Source organism: Paramisgurnus dabryanus, chromosome 3 (assembly GCF_030506205.2).
Source record: "Paramisgurnus dabryanus chromosome 3, PD_genome_1.1, whole genome shotgun sequence".
Classification (NCBI taxonomy): Eukaryota; Metazoa; Chordata; class Actinopteri; order Cypriniformes; family Cobitidae; genus Paramisgurnus; species Paramisgurnus dabryanus.
Window position 1 is genome coordinate 28,383,619 of NC_133339.1, and position 16,941 is coordinate 28,400,559.

At 36.8% G+C, this 16,941-nt stretch overlaps 2 protein-coding genes across 2 annotated transcripts; one reads left to right on the plus strand and one right to left on the minus strand.

The window, feature by feature from the left end:
• Positions 1 to 1,297: 1,297 nt before the first annotated feature.
• On the plus strand, positions 1,298 to 3,040 carry LOC141281930 (P2X purinoceptor 7). The gene is made up of 4 exons (XM_073813984.1): positions 1,298 to 1,602; positions 2,123 to 2,192; positions 2,270 to 2,424; positions 2,724 to 3,040. The coding sequence occupies exons 1-4, from the start codon at positions 1,463 to 1,465 to the stop codon at positions 2,884 to 2,886; spliced, it is 528 nt and encodes a 175-aa protein (XP_073670085.1). The 5' UTR covers positions 1,298 to 1,462; the 3' UTR covers positions 2,887 to 3,040.
• A 153-nt stretch (positions 3,041 to 3,193) lies between these two features.
• LOC135771065 (uncharacterized) lies at positions 3,194 to 5,962 on the minus strand. Its single transcript, XM_065281111.2, has 8 exons — positions 5,715 to 5,962; positions 5,348 to 5,624; positions 5,057 to 5,234; positions 4,856 to 4,932; positions 4,465 to 4,645; positions 3,940 to 4,188; positions 3,545 to 3,716; positions 3,194 to 3,443 (listed from the first exon to the last, which is right to left on the minus strand). Exons 1-8 carry the CDS (start codon positions 5,960 to 5,962, stop codon positions 3,194 to 3,196), a joined length of 1,632 nt encoding a protein of 543 aa, XP_065137183.1.
• Positions 5,963 to 16,941: the final 10,979 nt, after the last annotated feature.

The window sequence follows — 16,941 nt, forward strand, 5'->3', positions numbered from 1 at the left end:
TATAATTCATACATGTATCACAGTAACACTGCAAAAATAAAGACAGAAAAACAGATACAACTAAAATCAAGTCTTATTTATGTACAAACATTAAAGAACGCTTCAATAATTAAGGTTGTTGCAGTAGCAGATCAGCTCACCAATCGGTCTTTCTGCCCCTTGGTTGCGCGCGCACCCTGCAATGTTTGTAAACTTGCAACCCCTCTATAGAGTAGTATTACATGCTTTATATCTCAGAAGAGCCTTCAGTTTCATCAGATTTATAGAAGAAAGATTAGCTTTACCGATTCTTTCCGATAACGTACAAAAAAAAAGAAGTTACTACCGCAGGAGGAGCGTGTGTCATTTATATAATATGCACTTATGTACGGTGGCCGAAAGGGGTGGCTGCACTGCAACGAAAGAAAACACATGCAAATAGAAAAAACACCAGCAAATCAAGAAAACATCTTCATCAGTTTGACAACACATACGCTGCAGATATCGCAACACATCCAAATACAGAAATGCGTTCCAAATATCACAACACGAACAATAACAGAAACGCGCTGCAAATTTCTCAAAACACGAGCAATAACAGAAACGCGCTGCATTAACAGAAACGCACTGCAAGTAGTTCAAACGACAACGGAAGTGTTTCAGGGGGTCACAAAAAGTGATGCACCGGTCTGAGAAGTGTTTTCGGTTTACATTCAATTCGTCCGTGGAGGTTTTGTGAGTTTACATTGATCAAATGTACGTTTTTCTTGTTTATTTTAATATCCTAATCGCATATTTGTTTTAGCCTTTCCATTATTATTAGCCTATAGACTCAAATAATTTGACGAAATACATAATAAACTGTGAAACGTTGTGTTAGCTGGCTTAGTTACACAAATGTCACTAGATAGTGTTCTAGGAGGACAATAAATACCACATTCTTCATTAAAACAAGTAAAAATAACGTGTGTGTGTGTGTGTGTACACGCGTGTTTCTATGTGAGGTTTTTGTGCTAATAATAGCTTATAGAACTTCTAACCAAACGTTGTGTGTGTGTGTTATTTTCAGGCAGCAAACATACTGTTTATAACTATATACAATAGTGTTAATTCAAGTTGTTTTTCATATTTTATTTACACATTTATCAGTTTTATATAATCTCTTTTATAAACTCTTTTATTATGTCTCAAACTTGTTTAATTTATATTGTGTGCTATGTGATTTTATGAATAGTTAAAGGGGACATTCCAAGCTACTTTTTTTCAAACTAACATGGTTCCCAGAGGTCTTTATAAGAGAACTGTGTAATTTGTTGGTCAAAATACCGCAAGGATGAAGCACCATAGGTCTGTCTTCAACCTGCAAAAACAGCACTGTCTAGAATGGCAGCTTTTGAGCGTTACCGCCTTATTATGAAAATGAGCCCCTGCTGGCCACACCCCCAACTACGTCGAGTCCAAGCTACCATGACAACCGTTCAGCATGAATCCTGAGGGAGAGATGGCTTTTGGAGGTGAAGGAGCGGTACAGCCTTATATGTTTGAGCCTGAGTCAGACCCAGAGCAAGAAGAGGCTCCCGAACAAGTTTTGCAATCACGGATGCAACAAGATGTGTCTGAATGGTAAGTTATAAAGGTTTTGCCTGCAGTCACATCTAAATCTGTTTAGCTCATACCGAACCTATCGTACTGCTATGTTTACCTAAGACGCTTACTTATCTGTTTCGCCAAAAACCCACTGAAAGTGACAGAAGTGCACAAATTGATTTGTCTATGTAACGTTAACGATTATTAAAGATGAATCTGTTGCCTTAATTACAATAATATAGTTAACGTTAATAAAGTAGTTCACGTCCTGTTACCCCAATATAATGTACGCAAACATTGTTTTTAGACACGGTTCGAGTTACAGTGGGGGTTATATCGATTCTAAAATGCATAGATGAATTCTCTCAATTTTTAAAATATTTACGGTTTATTAACAAATTGCACACGTACTTTACAGACTACATTCCCAGTAATGTTTATCAGGCATTATCATTCGAACACTAAATATCTTATGAGCATATTTTTTATTAGTAGATTAAAAGTACAAATAAACTTTACATACATTTACAATTTTTATACCTCTTTCCTGGCCCAGGTGTACTTGTCACAACTGTGCTACTATGCCTACAGAACCAGAAAATGTATGCTGCATGGAAATACCACAGGTACAATTAAATAATAATAATTAAACGCATTAATAATCTTGTTTCTATTCGTAGTTACTTACTTTCTGCATATTTAGGTTCAAAGAAGATTACAACAAGTTGAGAATCCTCCGGCATGTATGGTGGACCACCCTGGCCTTGAACCTGTGTGTCTAAATGTATTCTCTCTGCAGAATGCATATAATATCTTTAGAGCTGACTATGGGCCGTTACATCTACGGGGAATACAGCAGTAAGTTGTTTACGGTATTTAACTTGCAAGTTGTTTTTTCAATAGAATTATTACCAATAACAAGAAATCACATTTACTTAGTTTGCCCTATTTTACATCCTATTTTTGTCATGTCATTCATCTGTGTACGTATTATGAAATATGTTAATAAAACACTGAAAGACGATGAAACAATTATTAAATAGTCTTTATTTGTAAAAAAAAACAAACAAACACTTGAATAATAAGTACTGCAACATTTTTTAAACTATGTTTGATTAAAAAAAAAAAAATTCCTAATTCTCTGTACTCGTTTTCAGTCGTTACAGATATTTGGCCTACAGAAGCTTTGTAAGCTGGGTTTGGGGCTTTCTGGGCCGGAAAATAAGAGTGGTGAATCCTTCATGCGTAGTTCTACGCATACGACGGGAATTCCCCGACACTCAGGGAGCATATGTAGGATTCAGACCACCACTTGATTGAACCGTGATACATATCTTTCTATCACTTCTATCCGGTCTGGCTTTTCAAATTGGGATGAGAGATCATCAGGGATGTGGATCTTCTGCACCTCTGCCTCATATGGAACAGGGTCCTCAAAAACTTTCTCAAAAATGAGGTCCATCAGTTCACCAACATAATTTGTAAATCCAAAGAAATGGAAGATACGGTGACTGCTTACTATTTGCAATTTCTAGTAGTCCTTTTGCACATTTTTGTTCACTAAAATTTTATTTTTTGCATTTACGTGTGTCAAGTTTATATATATATATATTTATAATGGAAGAAATTATAATACAGTGTGTATTATATTTGCACGGGTTGTACAATGTCTCGTCAGAATTTTTATTTTTTGTTGTGGTTTGTTTAATAAAAGTTTGTAAAACTTACTGTATGTTGGATCTACTTTTACTGGCTTCGCAGTACATTCTCCTTTTTTGGCCTTGGGGAAGTTAACTTTAAACAGCCGCTCACCAGTTGAGGTTGTTGCTTGTGGGCGCCCAGCATTTTCGTTAAAGTGCATGGCAGCCATGTAGAGTCTGTAGAAGATAAATAATACTCATAAATTTGAAGTTTAAATCTTTAATAAAATGTATGAATTGAATTCATACAAGTATTGCAACTACAATGGTCTATGTACCTGCACAACATTCCAAGAAAAGGAAACACCACGTTTTTGGGTGCAAAACGTAGGATCACGCTGTGAAAAGACTCCAGCGATGATGTCTGGTGGTGAGGGCTCATCTTCTCCACATCTTTCAGTATTCTGGTATTACTCAAGGCCTTCTCTAATTTGCAAAATGCCTCTGTTCCTATAAAAAACATACATGAGTAATTCAATAGAGTAATGCATTTTAAATTGTGTTGAACAATATTACTGTATTTTCAGTGATTTTGTAATTGGGACTTTTTACAAACTGTCCCATCATGTAAAACAAAACGAGACAGAATTGTAGAAAATTTTGATTGTTTTTATACTGTGTATGAACAGGCAATACAAATTTTACATTTCAAGTAATAATTAAGAAAACAGACCTGCTTTCAACCATTTGCTTTTGTCCCTCGATGTCCGTGGGGCATGCAAACACTTAGGGAAAACAGGGTCTTCATGGATGTGGACATTTTGGATATGGTTAAGGATAGACATCCACTTCGCCACCCTCTCTGGCCCTGAGGTCGAGGAAGCTGCTGTCCAGTATACATGATTTTTTATACTGCGAAGCCACTTCTTCAGTATGTCACACTCCTTGTTTTTTGATATCAGGACCAACTTTTTGGATAGTCCTAAAAATACATAAATGTATTTCACTGTTATGCAAATATACAATGTAAATACAATGCTACAATGTATATACAATACTACTAAAGAATATAGTATTGTATTTACAATTAGAAAGTACATCTTATTGCATGCCTATGCTTTGATATTAATGATTAGCAATAATAACTGTAAATTGATCATTTATAATGTCATTAGCCAAACAAACTTTTTGCAAGTGGCCAGGGACCTTCTTTTACTTTTGTTGTGTCGTTCCCTTTATCCAAAAAAGAGGACCATACCTTTTTCTATATGCCAAACATCATAGTAGTGTTTGATCCTGGTCTCCTTCAGGAATTTTTGAATTTGCGGATGGCGGTCTGTCACAACACTATCCAGAGTAACACCACGTTCCTCCAAAAGAGAAAGGCTCCTCTTCAGACCCTCCATCTCCATGTGGTAACTCCCACCGACTTCATTGCTCTGAAATAAAAATAAAAGCATAGTTGCGCATGTTAGCAAAACACAGCAAGGTATTTCAGTGCCATCTCTTCAAAGACGTGTTACAATATTTAATTATTAACAAAATTATCACAATAGCATCTAAAATTTATTTTCCTCAGTTCACATTGTGAAAACTTCCCCCATGCACACTACAACGTCTAGAATTTCCCAGCTGACCCTTTCACTAACCTGAACCAGCTGAAGATCAACAATCCTGTTATTCCTGAGATCCATCATGGTGTAGGTGCCATACTTTGCAGAATGACCTTCAAAACAAAACAATAAATTTAATACTTTTACAAGTATAACAATTCTTGATTCATTGCTTTCCAAATAAACCCCATGACAAAACATTATTAGACAATTAAACAAACATTCATAATTACAAACCTGGGGAGTCAGCCCTCATGTCACCTCCTAGTATGACATTCTTTTGTTGTCTTAGCTGTTCCAGTGTGGTATCCTGCAATGTCTTCCACCTGTACACGATGGCAGGCTCGATATATCTCCGTGCAAATCGTCGGAAGGTGGTGTAGCCGAACAGCTGTAGTTGCATTGCCTTGAAGATCTGAAGTCAGATAGGAGAAGAGTTAAGATATACTCATCACCATGATCTGAATACAACCTAGCAACAACACTTTATATATAGAAATACTTTATACACAGAGTTCATGTCATTACCCTTTTAAGCTTGAAGAAGGAGCCTCCTGAAATGTAAACTGCTGCAGTGAGCTGAAGGTTTCCGGCAGGAGTAGACCCAATAATAGGTTGACTATGCCATATCCTTGAGAACTCACAACGTGGGCAGTTTTGCTCAACTATTAAGTGTGTGCCCATGGTTCTGGTCTTTAGATTAGAATGATGTTGACACCTTGGGCATAACTCAAATAAATCCAGTAGGCAATTCTCATACACGATGTATGTGGATATTTTGTGAGTCGAAGCAGAATTTTCCATTCTGCAAGTACAAAAAATAAATTAATACAAATAAATAAATGGTTTGTATGAATTCTATCCTAAAATGGTTGTTAAATGTCATGTAACTCACGTCAAATCTTCAGTTTCAGTCAAAGTGACTGAGTGTTGAGGATCATATGTGACATCCTGTGGATCTGTAAAGATCACAGATGAGCTACCTTCCAAAGGGTCATCGTCTTCCTCCTCCAGTTCAAAACGGGGCCTTTTGTGCGGTGTGGATGTATGCAATGGTCCTGAAGCTCTGACAGCTGAGGTGCCAATGCCAACATCGGCGCAGGACACAATGTCTGTGTGCCTTTGATAATTTAAATCAGACATTCTCTGTCATATTTTTTTACACCAATTAAAAAACTATTCAAAGACATTTCAACTAATTACAAATGTACTATGAAGAATAACAACCGTCATATAAATTGCAGATTTACAAACCTTTGCTTCTAAATGGATGTGATAGAGTCTTCATAGACAGCTGTGTGCCATATGTACGTGGAGGTGGACGATCCGTCTGACAGGCCGCATCAACAAACTGCTTAGATGTGCTTGCCTAAACCGTAAAGGGAAAAATAAAATTATTAATGCATGTTTAGTCACACTTCACACTGTACCCCTACATATAAGTTTATATTACACAGTAAACATGGGAGATTTTTTAGCTATGAAGCCTATATTTTAGCAGAATAATTTGTGTCTACATAATACAGTAAAACATTACTTTGTTTGAATGGGTCCTACATATCACTATGCTCTAGTTGTACATTAATTTAGTGAGATGTTGATAATAGTCGTCTCGCAGTCAAGAGGTGATCACACATCTTTATGACCTAAGTTACATCTTTACAAGTGAGGACCAACACTATAAACAGCATATCTGTTTGCCTAACAGAGCCACAGACAGAAGGCTACTGTTTAACTTAAGTGTGCTTTAAAATTATATGAATTGTCTAATCCTCTTATTTAAATATCTCTGAAAGAAATACTACATTTAAGCAATACACTTTGCCTTAATCAACTTCTTAGCAGTCAAATAAAACGTATCAGTGCTTGTTGTAATCAAACCATAAAAGCAAGCAATTAGCAAATTATCTACAGTGCAAATGAACATTACATTAGTAGTTTAAGATGTTTTGAGTCGAATGCATAAGCCTATATATTTCGGTCAAACACACCATTTGTTTGTGCTAGTAAGTTAGCTTATTTGTAGTGTAACTGTAGCGTTATCGTTGCTAAGGGAAAGCGCGAACTGAAAATCGTACCGCCGTAAAACATTAAATTACTTTTAAATACTTACGTTTCCTTCATCTGCAGCTTTGGCTCGTTGAGTTGGAATAGCTCCCTCGTTCAGGAACAACTTCGAAGCGAATCCAGCTTCATACGGTCCAAGGTTCACAAAGCACTCCGGCTTGAAGTGATGTGCACACACATACAGGTTTTTGCTTACGATTTCGGGAGGATTTCCATCGAAAATGAAATCAATCCACTGTAGTCTTGTCACCTCTGAGGTAGAGACTTTAAATAGTGATTTGTGCTGGTCTGTGCAACCAACAACGGAACAATTAGCATGCTTAGCTCTAACTTTTGCCATATCGCTACAACCGGTAGAACGTAGACTCGCGTGCGAAAACTAAATGTCAGCCCGGGGGTGGAAACATGCAGAGTAAGCGGCGGTGACATTACGATAGGCCCCCTACCCACGTCACTGAGGGAGCAGGATCTGACTGGCCTATTTTTTCACATGGTTGCAGAGAAAGCCTTACCAAAACAAAGTTACAGGGATGTCATTTTTCGCGTTTTCTACGTTATTAGATGCACCCGGGAGCAAGTTAAGTCCCTTAAAAACGGAAAAAGTCGGATTTTCGTGGAATGTCCCCTTTAACATAATTATTCTGTATTTTGTCTTTTTATTCTTCTAGGAAAGCTAAAGGACCTGTTATAACATTGAGAGCATTCTCAGCAAATGCATAGTGTGATATGGTAGCACCATAGAAATGAACTGCAAGAGCCTGTAGAGAGGGAGAAAGACTACTGAGAGGAACACAACTGCCTTCCTGCAGGTCTACCAGTACAGAAAGGAGCCGGTTCCATTGTTAAAATGCCCACTTATACCAAACTGTTTCCACCTACATACTCTGGCAATACATACAGAAGTGTAAGCTACAGGACGTAAAGATTAAGGAACAGTTTTATCCAGCAGCCATCAAAAAGTTCAATATGTCAAAAACATTAATTGACCCCAATATCACTGTCATTATTTTAATCTCTACACAAACATTAGTTCAATACTGCAGTTTTTGATACACATAGTCATAGCCTAGTGGTTAGAGGGTTGGACTTGTAACCCGAAAGTTGCCAGTTCGACTTTCCGTCTCTGCCGGCAGGTTACAACTGTGATGTCCTTGAACAAGGCACCTTAAACCCAATTGCTCCCCGGGCACTGAAGGAATAGCTGCCCACTGCTCCGTGTGTTTTCACCACTTACTGGGATGGGTACTGCAGAGGTCACATTTTGAGTATGCGTTGCATACTTGGCAAGCATGTCACACTTACACTGCACAGACAACATTATATTGTATAACAGGTTTCTTTCTACTTTATTATTTTAATGACAATCACAGTTGAATGTAATGTGGCAATAAAAAAGGAAGAATGTCATTGTACAGGTATCTATACATATGAAAATAAAGGCTTTAAACTTCAAATGCATTTTTCATTTGCATATTCAAGAGAGAATATTTAAAATAATTTATTTAATTCCTTTTAAAACACGCTTTCATTTTAGGGAAGAAAAGGAAACAGCAAGATTTATAATCTTAAAATGTAAGTAATGTGATAAAAATAGAAAATAACAACCTACCAAGGATGATAGAAAAGAAACAGTTTTGTTACTATGTTTGCATATAGCCATGGTATTTGTAGTAAACAAATAGGCAATCAATCAGCTTTACTGCAAGTTTATTAACAGCATTGTCCTTTGCGAAAAGTTCTAAGCAGGAACTAAAAAGAAGTATCAACATTGTAAGATGTTATAGTAACTGTATTATTCATTCAAATAAAAGTCATACAGTACATGTCAAAGTGATAAGATTGATGTTCTGGTTGTAGTAAACTTCACTACATTTAAGGTTTAGCTGGTTGAGGTGGCCAAATATGGACCAGATTCCAGTAAGAAAATCAGGAGAGGAATCTTTGAACAAGATGTTTAATGTTAATCCAATATATGCATCTTCATATGCCACTGATATGACATGAAATACAATGCAATGGTCTACAAAGAAACAAGAGAAATAATTACAAATAATCACCATTCTCAGATTAACATTAACATTGTAAATCTGTATGACCAGATTATCACCTACCAGCATCCAAAAACTGTCAGAAATTGAGCTACAAAACATAAGCTGTTCCTAATGAAAAATACAAATAATGGCCCTGATGCTTAACTTACAATGTGTTACAATTAGAAAATGTGTTATTTGTTATATGTTATGTTGTTTTAAGCTAGTAAACAAATGTTGTTGTTTTTTAAATACAATTTAATTTATCTTTAGTTTGCAGTAAAAATCTCATAACTTGCTCTGGAATAGATACAATGATAGACCAGTCTGACCCAAGCCCCTAGCTCAAATTTAAAGCCACCTAACAAAACTCTGGTTAATTTTGGTGCGTTAGTTTGTAAAATGTGTAAAGGAAGGCAGTTGTGTTCCTATCAGTAGTCTTTCTCCCTCTCTACAGGCTCTTGCAGTTCATTTCTATGGTGCTACCATATCACGCTATGCATCTGGTCAGGATGCTCTCAGTGTAATAACAGGTCCTTTAGCTTTCCTAGAAGAATAAAAAGACAAAATACAGAATAATTATGTTAAATCTCATTTACCAGCCCTGAGAATAGGCCTATAGCAGAAGGCTGGAGACATAATCATTGTAAAAATGAACAAAGCATTTACTGAATAATCTGAACAGCGACTTTCTCAGTGTTCCTATACCATGCAAAGTTAATGTAAAATTAATGACATTATGGTCCCATGACATAAAAGACTTTGAAAACTATTTGTAAAACACATAGCACACAATATAAATTAAACAAGTTTGAGACATAATAAAAGAGTTTATAAAAAGATTATATAACACTAATAAAATATGAAAAACAACTTGAATTAACACTATTGTATATAGTTATAAACAGTATGTTTGCTGCCTGAAAATAACACACACACACACAACGTTTGGTTAGACGTTCTATAAGCTATTATTAGCACAAAAACCTCACGTGTGTACACACGCACGCACGCACGCACGCACGCACGCACGCACGCACGCACGCACGCACGCACGCACGCACACACACACACACACACACACACACACACACACACACACACACACACACACACACACACACACACACACACACACACACACACACATTCTGGTTTCCATGTTTTGTGGGGACATTCCATAGACGTAATGCATTTTATACCATACAAACTGTATATTCTATTCCCCTTACCTGCCCCATTCCCTAACCCCAACCATCACAAAAACCTTTCTTGTACCTTAGATTTTCAATAAACATCATCTTGTTTGATTTATAAGCTTGTTTCCTCATGGGGACATCAAAATGTCCCCACAAGGTCACAAAAACACTGGTATTCCTATCTTTGTGGGGACAATTGGTCCCCACAACGTGATAATTACCAGGTACACACACACACACACACACACACACACACGTTATTTTTACTTGTTTTAATGAAGAATGTGGTATTTATTGTCCTCCTAGAACACTATCTAGTGACATTTGTGTAACTAAGCCAGCTAACACAACGTTTCACAGTTTATTATGTATTTCATCAAATTATTTAAGTCTATAGGCTAATAATATTGGAAAGGCTAAAACAAATATGCGATTAGGATATTAAAATAAACAAGAAAAACTTACATTTGATCAATGTAAACTCACAAAAGCTCAACGGACGAATTGAATGTAAACCGAAAACACTTCTCAGACCGGTGAATCACTTTTTGTGACCCCCCTGAAACACTTCCGTTGTCGTTTGAACCAGAGTCGTATAATAATAGAGTTACGACACTCACATAGACGTCCGTTGTAAGAATGGAATGCGGAAGTAACAGCGTTTCATGTAGTGACCGGTAGTGACGCATAGTTCCAAACGCAGCACTGAAGCCCATTCATTTCAATGGCACCTGCTGGTAAATCGATGAAATTACCGTTTCTCTTTACATTTTCGGACATTTCATTAATATAGTCAACAGTGATATTTTATGAACTCTGCTGTAGGTAATGATTATCGTTAATAATAACTAGTAAATTTTTTATATTTTAATGAGTTGTGTATAATGTGTGAATAATATAGATTTAATGGTTTAATATTTTATTACTGGTGGCCATCTACTTTATACTTATCTTTTTTATAATACGAGTAACACTAGGGGGCAACAGCGACAAGCTAAATGCCTTATAAGAAAGTCACACTGCTTCACAATGCTGCTATGTGTTTCATTGTGTTTGGTAAGTAATACGAGTGATGTATCCTCGAAAATCATGTATGATTATATTAACATTTAATGTGTGTACTATAAATACAATTAAATATTAATTTTGTGTGTTTATGTTATGCTTCACTGTTACAAATAACCGCGTTGGCGATCTTTTTTGTGATTTTAATATAGTAAAAGTGTAGGAATTATGTTTTTAGCAGATTGATAGCCATTTATATTGCCATATTTTGCTACAAAAATAAAAGATAAACTGTGTTGCTGTAGTTGGTATAGATAACCACAGTTATCTTTGGGCCACAATTAACTGTTTATCTTTATTAACTGTTTTACTATATTTACATCACTCCCTAGTAAAAAAAAAACGTTATAAACATAGTAAGTATAGTGATCAATTCACATTACAAGCTAATATTTATCTAAAATAGCTGAAAACCTATGCAAACAGATTGACAGCCCTGCTTGGTTTGGAACTGCAGAACGTTACATGAATCACGTGACCGCACGGCGGCGAGATCAAAGCGTTTCGTAACTCTGTTATTATACGACTCTGGTTTGAACTACTTGCAGTGCGTTTCTGTTAATGCAGCGCGTTTCAGTTATTGTTCGTGTTGTGAGATTTGGAACGCGTTTCTGTTTTTGTTCGTGTTGTGATATTTGCAACGCGTTTCTGTATTTGGATGTGTTGCGATATCTGCAGCGTATGTGTTGTCAAACTGATGAAGATGTTTTCTTGATTTGCTGGTGTTTTTCTATTTGCATGTGTTTTCTTTCGTTGCAGTGCAGCGACCCCTGTCGGCCACCGTACATAAGTGCATATTTTCAACATAACACAGAAGTCTTACTTACCGCATGCAACTCATGACCCGGTTGAGACTTTTAAATGAAATCCAGTGCAAAAAACAAACACGCAAAACTCCGCTGCTACCTTGGATGAACAAACTATATTCATTGTTTCCATAATGCTGGCTTTCTTCTCCTTACATCCAAAAACACACTTCTTCATTTGTGACATTGTTGAGTCTTGATATTAAAGTTGATGCATGAAGTGATGTTTGTAAGTTCTAGCGTCTCCCGCTGATTGACGGGTGGGTGTTGTTTTCCGGGGAAGGTGCCCATAAAAATAAGTGATACGTATTCATGAATATCAGCTGATGTCACTCGCATCTCAAAGCTATGCCTTTAATATGTTGTAAGCATCAAAATCGCTCTTTTTACAACACTAGAGAAGGCACGACACAACATGATACTTTCCTCAAAGAATTACCTGGGTCTCTACACATGAACTCGAGCACTGAGAGCATTGTTTGTGTACACAGAGTTTACTAAAATTAAAGGTTTTGAACAACTGACTTTGGCTGTTTTGATGTCTGCTCGCCACCATCTTGCCAGTCAAGATACATCAATCTCTGTGTGCACAAACAATGTTCTCAATGCTCGCGTTCTGTTTGTTAAAACTAGTTATTTTAATAACTAAACTAAGTCCTAGTCCTGGTTTAAGCTAGACATTTTAAATAGACATTTTATTTTTATTAAATACATTCCAACCTGATATTAAGTTCTGTAGTTGTTTTACTCAGGAAGGCTGCGTTTGGGCTGCATCAGTGGTCTTCATCATGCAGGGAATGGCTTTTTGGTCCAGAACGATGCAATAATTCTGGATGCAACTTCTCCTGCCCCCAACGTAGGCAGGGCTGTGCTGATTCATCCCCCTCAAAGCATGGATTGATAAATAGCGGATTTTTTAACCAAGCATTCTGGATACATATTTTAGAATACCAAAGGTCAACTGGAAGTGACAGCCAAAGCCTGCAGGGACAAACGGACGTCTGACTATAAAGTAAGTGTTTCTATTTTATTTGGGAGTGGCTTGCAAAGCTGTGCATTGTGGGAGTTGTTGTCTTCCATAAAAATGCAACCTAAAGTCACTTTCTGTCTTTTTTCGGTCAAATAGGCACCACATTTGAAATGTATGTTACATTTTGACTACAAATATGACCCACTTTCAATAAGGATTAATGTTTCCATGGGTGAAATGTCCCAGCTGCCACTGATTTTGGGAGACAACTTGTCAATGGCAAATTGGTGGCAACCATGATGCCGAAAGAGGCAAAACCTTCTGAACTCAAACACAGCAAATACTGCCACTGCAAGAAAAACATGCATGCCCGATGATGCTTCTGTGCAAGACAGAAAGTGACTTTAGGGCGCATTTGTATGGAAGACAACAACTCCCACAATGCACAGCTTTGCAAGCCACTCCCAAATAAAATAGAAACATTTACTTTATAGTCAGACCTCTGTTTGTCCCTGCAGGCTTTGGCTGTCACTTCCAGTTGACCTTTGGTATTCTAAAATATGTATCCAGAATGCTGCTGTCCATATGCGGTGCGAAGCTTGGGTGGTTCACCACACAAACGTCCATATCCTCATCTGATGTAGAAATTTCATCCAGAAGAAACTGGCATCTTTGAAATTCTCTGCAGCAGACAGACTCCATTTCTGTGTCCGTAGGTGCACAGCAAGAGCACAGGCACAACCAGTCCATCCCAGCTCGAGTCAGTCCAGGCTCCTCGCCTTCGACAGGCAGGTCTTCTACCTCGTCTTCTACCTTCTACAAGCAAGTTTTCTACCTCGATCTTCTACCTCCTGTTCCTCCATCTGCCTCAGCTGCTCTTCCCTGTGTTGTGGCTCATAAAGATAGCCTCGTAATCACCCACTTCCATATCATATTGATAACCTTCCACCATTGTTGAAATACATCAAGCCTGGCTCCTCAGCATCTGTTAGCTTAGATTCCAAAAGATGGCAGCTGAATCATTTATTTTAGTGTATTAAGTCCCACCCACTGATCTGTAATAGGTCTGTAGCGTGAGTGGGTCCCATACATAGCCCTCCCTGGAAAAAAATGAGTGTTTGTAGTCTTAAACCCTCGACAAAGATATAGCAATTCCTTCTTTCAATGACGCAAAATGACAATTTTTACAACATTAAAAGAAGGAAGTGCAACCATGAAATCTGTATTTCTCCCGTCTCAGGGGAAACTGAAAATGATGCATGACCATTCAAAAACATGACAAAGCTTAATGCAAATGGGTGAAGTATCTCTTTAAAGTTGTAATAGTTGTCATCTGAGGCAATAAAATAATTGAAGTCATTTTGCTGTATTATATTTATTGTGTGACACATTTCCATTGGGAGAACAGGGTTATGTTGAAATCAAAAGATCCCTAGACCAGTGGTTCTCAAACTGGGGTCCGGGGCCCACGGGGGGCCGCGAGATGGGGCCATTGGGGCCCCAGTTTTATGACATTTTATAAAATACATTATTTATCATGAATTCTGTGAAATTAAACCTTAAAAAATAAGGCAGCACTACTTTGTATAATTTAAGGAATGCATCGTACGCAAAGGGGGCCGCACGCTGAAAAAGTTTTAGAACCACTGCCCTAGACCATGATGTTTAATAATGTGGACATTAACAATCATGTTATCCAGTATGTCTTTCGGAATTTTGAAAGTAGCCAAAAATTATATCAAGGTTCTGAGCCTGTTGATGGCCAACTAGTAGTGAAATCATCACAGATCCATTGATTTTGGTTGGATTTTTATAATTTTTTCTGTGTAATGAGTATACTGTTTGGTGAAAAGAATGATTTATAACTTGGGGGAATAGTTGATTGCCAACGAAGTAAAGATGAAAATATGGGACAAAAGTGAGAAAACGCCTACTTTTTGCATTAAATTGATGCAAAATTATACAGAAACGTGTTTTAAGAGTTATTTTTTCAGTGGATGTTGTCAGCACATGTGTTCTGTGTATCAGGAATGCATTTATTGACAGTTTACCCAACCCACTGAGGATTTGAGGAAAAAATATTTTTTTTACAATTTTCTGATGTGCATACCTTAAAATGGCCACAAAAATTTTTCGCGATATTTCCGGCAGAGCAGACCCTCCAATTATTGGTTCTTGGGGTCAAAGTTAACAGAAAAAACACAAATAAGAAGTATGGCAGACCAGGTCAGGTTCAACCCATTTTTGAGACTTTGGCTCCCAGACTAGGTTTATTTACATTTCCCTTTTTTAGGTAGGCTACTTTGAATAAGTGTTTAAAAAACTTTATTAAACACTTTAATCAACTCTATGCTTTTATGGTTTTTGAATAAGCTTGATATGTGTTTGGGACTAATGCTAATTGGGTTATTGTTCAGCAGCTGGCTAAATTCGGTCATGTAGACTATGTGGCATGCAATGTATAACCTGTGATGAAGAAGGCAGGGGATTGACGAGTATGAGGGACAAATTGCAATCGATTTGATATTTTGAGCATTGTTTGTTGATTAGCTGAATACTTAGTTAATACTACCGGTTGTGTATGATTGTACTTGTTGAGGAGAAAAAAGGAGAAATGATGACATTGTTTGCATACCTGTTGAAGAACTATGAAAGAAAAGTGTAGCCTATATTATTTTAAATGTAAAAACGGTAAATTGTTACATCATTAAGACCACCAGAGAAAAAGCTTTTCAGGGGACAAGTAGCAAAATTTAGCAGTCACAGTCCTGTCAGACCCTGTCACTATCAAACTTACCATTATCTTTTTGTCACGCAGTATCAATAAGATGCAGAAAAGAAAGAGGCAGGAGAAGATTGACACCGTTTTCAAGACAAATCCTGTAAGTGAAGTTGAATGCTGGACGTTGATAAATGTTGACATTAAACAACAGTAGCCTATTACCATTATATATTTTTGCATTAATTTAATATATTACTTTTCAAGTTTCAATAAGGTTTGCTAGTACCACAGCCTTATTCCTTTATCACCTTGTTTAGGAGATGAGGTTGCTGGAGGCATCAGTTTAAAGAGAGAGAGAGGCACAGAAAGTTTCACAGGTGAGCAATGAAAAATGAATGTTACAGTTTGTGAAAGAGGTCTATGAAGGAAGAGAGGGTGTGTTTGTGTCATGGGTGGTGCTTAATTCCATCCCAGGTGCACATACGCGTGTTTCTGGTGTGTTTGTCAAATTTAAAATGTTATCCATCCCCCACACTTTTAAAAAGCTTGCTACGCCCCTGGTTGGTTAGTAGCCTTATTATTATTATTATTATTAATTACACAAAATTCATGATAAATTAATGTACAGTATTTTATAAAATGTCATAAAACTGGGCCCCCCTGGGACCATCTCGCGGCCCCCAGTTTGAGAACTACTGATTTAAACAAACCATAATAAACATATTAAACTATTATTACATGTTTTCAGTATTGTTTTCGTTTTATGGAAATATTATTACACCCTAAAAATGGCTGGGTTATTTTTGACCCATAATGGGTAAATATTGGACAGAACACGTGCTGGGTTAAAATAACCCAATGTTGGGTTGTTGTTATCTAACCGTGGGGTATAATAACCCAGCAGTTGGGTTAAAATAACCCAGCATTGGGTACATTTTTAACCTAAGTGTTCTGTCCAATATTTACCCATTATTGGTCAAAAATAACTTTTTTAGAGTGTATGTAGTAGATAAGACATGAGCTTATGAAATTATTTCCTTATTTAAAAAAAATCATTTAAAATATAACAAAAGTAACGGTATGCACAAATACATTATTATAAACATTAACTAATAAGCAGTTTATGTCGTATATATTCTGTACTGTAATCTCATTTTTGTAATAATATATAGTAGCATAATAAATAAATCAGCATATTTTTATCAGCATAATATTAGTTGTTTTTGAATAATTATTGTATTTATTGTTTACTGTCAGTTTCTA

Bases quoted from the DNA above. Each gene is read 5' to 3' on its own strand.
- LOC141281930 (XM_073813984.1), top strand. From the start codon at position 1,463: ATGAATCCTGAGGGAGAGATGGCTTTTGGAGGTGAAGGAGCGGTACAG. The intron at 1,603-2,122 runs GTAAGTTATAAA...TTCCTGGCCCAG, and splicing joins CAACAAGATGTGTCTGAATG to GTGTACTTGTCACAACTGTG. The intron at 2,425-2,723 runs GTAAGTTGTTTA...ACTCGTTTTCAG, and splicing joins CATCTACGGGGAATACAGCA to TCGTTACAGATATTTGGCCT.
- LOC135771065 (XM_065281111.2), bottom strand. From the start codon at position 5,962: ATGTCTGATTTAAATTATCAAAGGCACACAGACATTGTGTCCTGCGCC. The intron at 4,189-4,464 runs GTATGGTCCTCT...ATGTATTTTTAG, and splicing joins TGTTTGGCATATAGAAAAAG to GACTATCCAAAAAGTTGGTC. The intron at 3,444-3,544 runs GTACATAGACCA...TATCTTCTACAG, and splicing joins TTTCTTGGAATGTTGTGCAG to ACTCTACATGGCTGCCATGC.